The 8,560-nt window shown below is 40.4% G+C and overlaps 1 protein-coding gene across 1 annotated transcript; it reads right to left on the reverse strand.

Moving 5' to 3' along the window:
* Window positions 1-4,810: 4,810 nt before the first annotated feature.
* Window positions 4,811-6,085, reverse strand: LOC132550629 (uncharacterized). Its single transcript, XM_060214721.1, has 2 exons — window positions 5,554-6,085; window positions 4,811-5,049 (listed from the first exon to the last, which is right to left on the reverse strand). Exons 1-2 carry the CDS (start codon window positions 6,083-6,085, stop codon window positions 4,811-4,813), a joined length of 771 nt encoding a protein of 256 aa, XP_060070704.1.
* Window positions 6,086-8,560: the final 2,475 nt, after the last annotated feature.

Genomic DNA, 8,560 nt, shown 5'->3' on the forward strand with positions numbered 1-8,560 from the left:
TACATAAATCCAAATGTCTTTTGTTTCCCTACTGTTTTTCCATTGACTAATGTTTAAATAGCACTGCCATTCAAAGTCAAAAGAATATAAATTGCTGACCAGAGGTATATCTGGATATTCCTGACAAGCCCTGAAACTGAAAGAATACAGTAATAGGATAAAATGATAGTTTGATATATTTAAAAGATAGATAATAATATTTATAACAAAAAATAGAATCCAAACAAAAACGTATTTCCCGCCATTTATACGACAAGCATGGCGTGATTAGAGAATTGGAATGTAAAACAGCTACATGTAATATTGGAGATGTTCCCTAAAAAGACATGAGAAGTGATACAATGCGTGGCAATTATGGATCATCGCAATAAACCAAGGCTGCAAAGCCGTGATGAACAGTCGGGATACAACACATAGATAGCAAAGCATTTGATTAGTCTGCTGATAATATACGGTATGGAATGGATTGTCAAGAGCCACATTTAATCAAAATTCTGTCGTATGCGAGAAATGATGGAGATATGCAGTGACACTAAATTAAACCGAAAATATATTCTTCTGAAACGACTCCTTTATGACAACTAAGAAATGAGGCTTTTTCATGAATATTCAAAATAGCTTAGATTCTCTGGGCACGGAGATGTGATTTCGTTTCCCTGGTCTAAAATGCGAACATGAAGCACAAATAAACAAAATCGCGTCTGAAGAATTACAGTATTTGGAGAATATTTTCAGTGAAAGTAAATGTCATTTGGATAGTAATACTGTCATCGCAGAGTGTAACATCTCGTTTAGATAGCTTAGTCACGTGAGGAAACCATTCCGATACACTGCAGAGTGAAGGACCTCGTGTAGGAGAGCTCTGTCACGTTATAAAACCATTCCGATATTCTACAGAGTAGAGCTCCTCGTGTACGATGATTCTGTCACGTGATAAAACCATTCAGATATACTATAGAGTAGAGCTTCTCGTGTACGATGGTTCTGTCACGTGATAAAACCATTCCGATATTCTATAGAGTAGAGTTTCTCGTGTATGACGGTTCTGTCACGTCATAAAACCATTCCGATATTCTACAGAGTAGAGCTTCTCGTGTACGATGGTTCTGTCACGTGATAAAACCATTCCGATATTCTACAGAGTAGAGCTTCTCGTGTACGATGGTTCTGTCACGTGATAAAACCATTCCGATATACTATAGAGTAGAGCTTCTCGTGTACGGTGGTTCTGTCACGTCATAAAACCATTCAGATATACTATAGAGTAGAGCTTCTCGTGTATGACAGTTCAGTCACGTCATAAAACCATTCCGATATTCTATAGAGTAGAGCTTCTCGTGTATGACAGTTCAGTCACGTCATAAAACCATTCCGATATTCTGCAGAGTAGAGCTTCTCTTGAACGATGGTTCTGTCACGTCATACAGAGTAGAGCTTCTCGTGTGCGACGGTTCTGTCACGTCATAAAACCATTCCGATATACTATAGAGTAGAGCTTCTCTTGAACGATGGTTCTGTCACGTCATAAAACCATTCCGATATACTATAGAGTAGAGCTTCTCGTGTACGATGGTTCTGTCACGTCATAAAACCATTCCGATATACTATAGAGTAGAGCTTCTCGTGTACGATGGTTCTGTCACGTCATAAAACCATTCCGATATACTATAGAGTAGAGCTTCTCTTGTACGACGGTTCTGTCACGTCATAAAACCATTCCGATATTCTACAGAGTAGAGCTTCTCGTGTACGATGGTTCTGTCACGTCATAAAACCATTCCGATATTCTACAGAGTAGAGCTTCTCTTGAACGATGGTTCTGTCACGTCATAAAACCATTCCGATATTCTATAGAGTAGAGCTTCTCTTGAACGATGGTTCTGTCACGTCATAAAACCATTCCGATATACTATAGAGTAGAGCTTCTCGTGTACGATGGTTCTGTCACGTCATAAAACCATTCCGATATACTATAGAGTAGAGCTTCTCGTGTACGATGGTTCTGTCACGTCATAAAACCATTCCGATATACTATAGAGTAGAGCTTCTCGTGTATGACAGTTCAGTCACGTCATAAAACCATTCCGATATTCTATAGAGTAGAGCTTCTCTTGAACGATGGTTCTGTCACGTGATAAAACCATTCCGATATACTATAGAGTAGAGCTTCTCGTGTACGATGGTTCTGTCACGTGATAAAACCATTCCGATATTCTATAGAGTAGAGCTTCTCGTGTACGATGGTTCTGTCACGTGATAAAACCATTCCGATATTCTACAGAGTAGAGCTTCTCGTGTACGACGGTTCTGTCACGTGATAAAACCATTCCGATATTCTATAGAGTAGAGCTTCTCGTGTACGATGGTAAACTATTCCGGTTCATCTCGTACACGATAGCTCTTCGGCCATTTCGGCACACTGCAGAGTGTAGCATCTTGTGTACGACAGCTATGTCACGTGATAAAGCCATTTCGGTACACTGCAGAGTGTAACATCTTGTGTACGATAGCTATGTCACGTGATAAAGCCATTTCGGTACACTGCAGAGTGTAACATCTTGTGTACGACAGCTATGTCACGTGATAAAGCCATTTCGGTACACTGCAGAGTGTAACATCTTGTGTACGATAGCTATGTCACGTGATAAAGCCATTTCGGTACACTGCAGAGTGTAACATCTTGTGTACGACAGCTATGTCACGTGATAAAGCCATTTCGGTACACTGCAGAGTGTAACATCTTGTGTACGATAGCTATGTCACGTGATAAAGCCATTTCGGTACACTGCGAAGTGTAACATCTTGTGTACGACAGCTATGTCACGTGATAAAGCCATTTCGGTACACTGCAGAGTGTAACATCTTGTGTACGATAGCTATGTCACGTGATAAAGCCATTTCGGTACACTGCGAAGTGTAACATCTTGTGTACGATAGCTATGTCACGTGATAAAGCCATTTCGGTACACTGCGAAGTGTAACATCTTGTGTACGATAGCTATGTCACGTGATAAAGCCATTTCGGTACACTGCGAAGTGTAACATCCTGTGTACGATAGCTATGTCACGTGATAAAGCCATTTCGGTACACTGCGAAGTGTAACATCTTGTGTACGACAGCTATGTCACGTGATAAAGCCATTTCGGTACACTGCGAAGTGTAACATCTTGTGTACGACAGCTATGTCACGTGATAAAGCCATTTCGGTACACTGCAGAGTGTAACATCTTGTGTACGACAGCTATGTCACGTGATAAAGCTATTTCGGTACACTGCAGAGTGTAACATCTTGTGTACGACAGCTATGTCAAAGAAACACATGATAGAACAATTCCGGTATATTGTAGAGTGTAACTTCTCGTGAACAATAGCTCTGTCACGTGATAAATCCATTCCCCTTACTTTAACCTTTTATGACCATTCTGTTAGGATGAATTGCTTTTCAACTTCACATTCAAATTCTTTGTTTTAGTAAATGTCAGCTTTGTGAATTATTTCAGAGAATGCTCCCCTGTTTGTTTCCTTTTATCCACAAATAAGCCCACTGCTTACCGTCCTTACGTTTCCAATTAACTGGGCGAAGCCTGAGCGAGTTTGTTATTATGACATGTAAATTCATACATGTAATTAGACTTTCTAGTCGATGCTGTATAAAAGTTATCGGTAATATTGCAACTATCAATCCAAGTCATCTAGGAACAGCTGTCATCGGCGTCTTCATCGTTAAAAAATATAAAAAAAAACCAACTTTTGTTATTCTGAATCTAATGACACATTAGGTCATCAGCTTATATACACGTCGATATAAAGGAGCTGTTTCATGGTTTTTGTGTTTTTGTGTGTGCATTTGTCACTTTGTGAAATGGTGAATGTATCACGCGGCACGTAGAGAATAATTAGGACAACCTTCTACACGTAAAACGGAAGATGTTTACCAAAGATGTCTGATAAGCTGCATACAGATGATCATAATAAAATTTAGGAAAGTTGTTTGGTCTAAATTTATCACTTTATGACAAAGGGTTGTATCTACCTCAGTAAAGAGACGAATGAAATATTCTTTTTTAATTGAGGTATTTTGTGAACTACGCGTTGTGTTATGAGTAAAAGAAGGTTTTAATAATACAACAGAAGGTATCTTTCACCCCACAACTGCACATGGATTTCACGAATCTAACCGTGTGTAAAAATCGCAAACCTCCAAATACACACAAATCTAACCGCGTGCAAAACCCCAAACCTCCAAGTATACACTAATCTAACCGCGTGTAAAACCCCAAACCTCCAAGTATGCACGAATCTAACCGCGTGTAAAAACCCATACCTCCATGTTTACAAGAATCAAACCGCGTGTAAAATCCCATACCTCCAAGTATACACGAATCTAATCGCGTGTAAAACCCCAAATCTCCAAGTATACACGAATACACGAATCTAACCGCGTGTAAAACCCCATACCTCCATGTATACACGAATCTAACCGCGTGTAAAAAACCCAAAACCTCCAAGTATACACGAATCTAACCGCGTGTTAAATCCCATACCTCCAAGTATACACGAATCTAACCGCATGTAAATCCCCAAACCTCCAAGTATACACTAATCTAACCGCGTGTTAAATCCCATACATCCAAGTATACACGAATCTAACCGCGTGTTAAACCCCAAACATCCAAGTATACACGAATCTAACCGCATGTAAATCCCCAAACCTCCAAGTATACACTAATCTAACCGCGTGTTAAATCCCATACCTCCAAGTATACACGAATCTAACCGCGTGTTAAACCCCATACCTCCAAGTATACACTAATCTAACCGCGTGTTAAATCCCATACCTCCAAGTATACACGAATCTAACCGCGTGTTAAATCCCATACCTCCAAGTATACACGAATCTAACCGCGTGTTAAACCCCATACCTCCAAGTATACACGAATCTAACCGCGTGTTAAATCCCATACCTCCAAGTATACACGAATCTAACCGCGTGTTAAATCCCATACCTCCAAGTATACACGAATCTAACCGCGTGTTAAATCCCATACCTCCAAGTATACACAAATCAAACCGCATGTAAAAACCAAAACCTCTAAGTATACCTAAATCTAACCGCGTGTAAAACCAAAAACCTCCAAGTATACACTAATCTAACCGCGTGTTAAACCCCAAACATCCAAGTATACACGAATCTAACCGCATGTAAAACCCAAAACCTCCAAGTATACCTGAATCTAACCGCGTGTAAAACCCAAAACCTTCAAGTATACCTGAATCTAACCGCGTGTAAAACCCAAAACCTTCAAGTATACCTGAATCTAACCGCGTGTAAAACCCCAAATCTCCAAGTTTACACTAATCTAACCGCGTGTAAATCCCCAAACCTCCAAGTATACACTAATCTAACCGCGTGTTAAACCCCAAACATCCAAGTATACACGAATCTAACCGCATGTAAAACCCCAAACCTCCAAGTATACCTGAATCTAACCGCGTGTAAAACCCCAAATCTCCAAGTTTACACTAATGTAACCGCGTGTAAATCCCCAAACCTCCAAGTATACACGAATCTAACCGCGTGTTAAATCCCATACCTCCAAGTATACACGAATCTAACCGCGTGTTAAACCCCATACCTCCAACTATACACGAATCTAACCGCGTGTTAAACCCCATACCTCCAACTATACACGAATCTAACCGCGTGTTAAACCCCATACCTCCAAGTATACACGAATCTAACCGCGTGTTAAATCCCATACCTCCAAGTATACACGAATCTAACCGCGTGTTAAATCCCATACCTCCAAGTATACACGAATCTAACCGCGTGTTAAACCCCATACCTCCAAGTATACACGAATCTAACCGCGTGTTAAATCCCATACCTCCAAGTATACACGAATCTAACCGCGTGTTAAACCCCATACCTCCAAGTATACACGAATCTAACCGCGTGTTAAATCCCATACCTCCAAGTATACACGAATCTAACCGCGTGTTAAATCCCATACCTCCAAGTATACACGAATCTAACCGCGTGTTAAATCCCATACCTCCAAGTATACACAAATCAAACCGCATGTAAAAACCAAAACCTCTAAGTATACCTGAATCTAACCGCGTGTAAAACCAAAAACCTCCAAGTATACACTAATCTAACCGCGTGTTAAACCCCAAACATCCAAGTATACACGAATCTAACCGCATGTAAAACCCAAAACCTCCAAGTATACCTGAATCTAACCGCGTGTAAAACCCAAAACCTTCAAGTATACCTGAATCTAACCGCGTGTAAAACCCCAAATCTCCAAGTTTACACTAATCTAACCGCGTGTAAATCCCCAAACCTCCAAGTATACACTAATCTAACCGCGTGTTAAACCCCAAACATCCAAGTATACACGAATCTAACCGCATGTAAAACCCCAAACCTCCAAGTATACCTGAATCTAACCGCGTGTAAAACCCCAAATCTCCAAGTTTACACTAATGTAACCGCGTGTAAATCCCCAAACCTCCAAGTATACACGAATCTAACCGCGTGTTAAATCCCATACCTCCAAGTATACACGAATCTAACCGCGTGTTAAACCCCATACCTCCAACTATACACGAATCTAACCGCGTGTTAAACCCCATACCTCCAACTATACACGAATCTAACCGCGTGTTAAACCCCATACCTACAACTATACACGAATCTAACCGCGTGTTAAACCCCATACCTCCAACTATACACGAATCTAACCGCGTGTTAAATCCTATACCTCCAACTATACACGAATCTAACCGCGTGTACTACCGAGTGTTGAAGATCCTGACCGCGTGTGAAACCTCTTACTACCGAGTGTTGAAGAACCTGACCACGTGCGAAACCTCGTACTTCCGAGTGTTGAAGAACCTGACCGCGTGTGAAACCTCGTACTACCGAGTGCTGACCAGGTGTGAAAACACGTACTACTAAGTATACTAGAGATTAACTGATTCAAAAGCGGCTTATAACTGATCATAACCACTGACGTGTATATGGTCCGGATGGGACAATTCAAGATGGCGGAAAGAACTTAACAGAACTGGAACTGGATCATTTAAAAAAGACGCGCTCAAAAAATATCCCCAAAGTCTAACAAAAAGTTTGACTTTAACTATCTCTAATCAACGATACGTAATCAAATCACCAATACTTGTTACTTGATCAAGAAAATTAACAAATAAACGAGTTTTATTGAGTATGAAGATGTCAATATCGGGTATAGCCACCACACTTCTGTTAAATACTTGTGCCCGTCATCTAATACCATTGACCAGACGCTGAAACTTGTTCTAAGGAAACGGGTCATTCCTGAATCAATTCAGCACGTATTTCTCCAATTGTTTGGCATGTTGAATCCCGATCATCGACTTTTTGTTCGATATAGTTTCACATATACTCCATTGGATTCATCATTGGTGACAATGCATGTCACAAAAGCACCTCTATCACTTCTTGTTGATAGTCTTACACACGGCAGGCTCCGTGTGGTTTGGCGTCGTCATCCATCAGGACAGTCCGATATGCCAATGGATGGCATCGGAAAGCGAAACAACTAAAGGTCGACACAGTAATAAGAAATAAAAAGCGACTCCCATCAGACCATTGGAGACTTCTCCAAGACGAAATAGTCCATATCCGGTGATTACGTGCCCGATGCAATCTTGCTTGTTTACTCCTTCCAGTCAACAAAGGACATTTTACTGTTTGGCGACAGCCAAGTCTTACTGGCTAATGCGAACATCGACGTTCCCCTGTCCTCTGAGCCTGTTGGTATTTGTGAATGGGACTTGCCTTGCCTGTCTGTACATCAGTCTATCTTCTCTCTCTCTGTAGTCTTTAAAGGTCTGTCAGACCTGGGACGCTCGACAACATACCAGGTTTGGTTCAGACGCTACAATAACAGAGAAATAACAGAATTACTGACGTTAAAAGATGAAGCTACTACTTGTATGTCATACTACCATAGCCATCTTTCAGTAATTGTCAGTATTCGAAGTGACATATTAAGTACATTATGACCACTTGTATGATTTATCATTGGTACACGTGCAAACGCTGCTGTAGGTGGCAAAGCAAAGTTTCTTGAGTAGGGGATACTAAAGTTTAATCTGGCTAATCGTTAAGAGTGTATCGCTTAGTGGCGTACATCGCTAAGTATGGTTCACATGAATACATCAGAATTCAACCTACACATAGATAAGTAAGGTTCACATGAATACAATAGAATTCAACCTACACATGGCTAAATATGGTTCACATGAATACAACAGAATTCAACCTACACATGGCTAAGTATGGTTCACATGAATACAACAGAATTCAACCTACACATGGCTAAGTATAGTTCACATGATTACTACAGAATTCAATCTACACAAGGCTAAATATGGTTCACATGAATACAACAGAATTCAACCTACATATAGCTAAATATGGTTCACGTGATTACCACAGAATTCCACCTACACATGGCTAAGTATAGTTCACAGGAATACAACAGAATTCAACCTACAGATGGCTAA

Source organism: Ylistrum balloti, unplaced genomic scaffold (assembly GCF_031769215.1).
Source record: "Ylistrum balloti isolate Yb309-2 unplaced genomic scaffold, AGI_CSIRO_Ybal_v1 Utg370136, whole genome shotgun sequence".
Lineage (NCBI taxonomy): Eukaryota > Metazoa > Mollusca > Bivalvia > Pectinida > Pectinidae > Ylistrum > Ylistrum balloti.

What these genes read in the sequence shown, in the direction of transcription:
- LOC132550629 (XM_060214721.1), bottom strand. Translation starts at nt 6,085, where the DNA reads ATGCGGTTTGATTTGTGTATACTTGGAGGTATGGGATTTAACACGCGG. An exon ending in AGATTCGTGTATACTTGGAG is followed by an intron (nt 5,050 to 5,553) that starts GTTTGGGGATTT and finishes GTATACTTGGAG; the next exon opens with GTATGGGATTTAACACGCGG.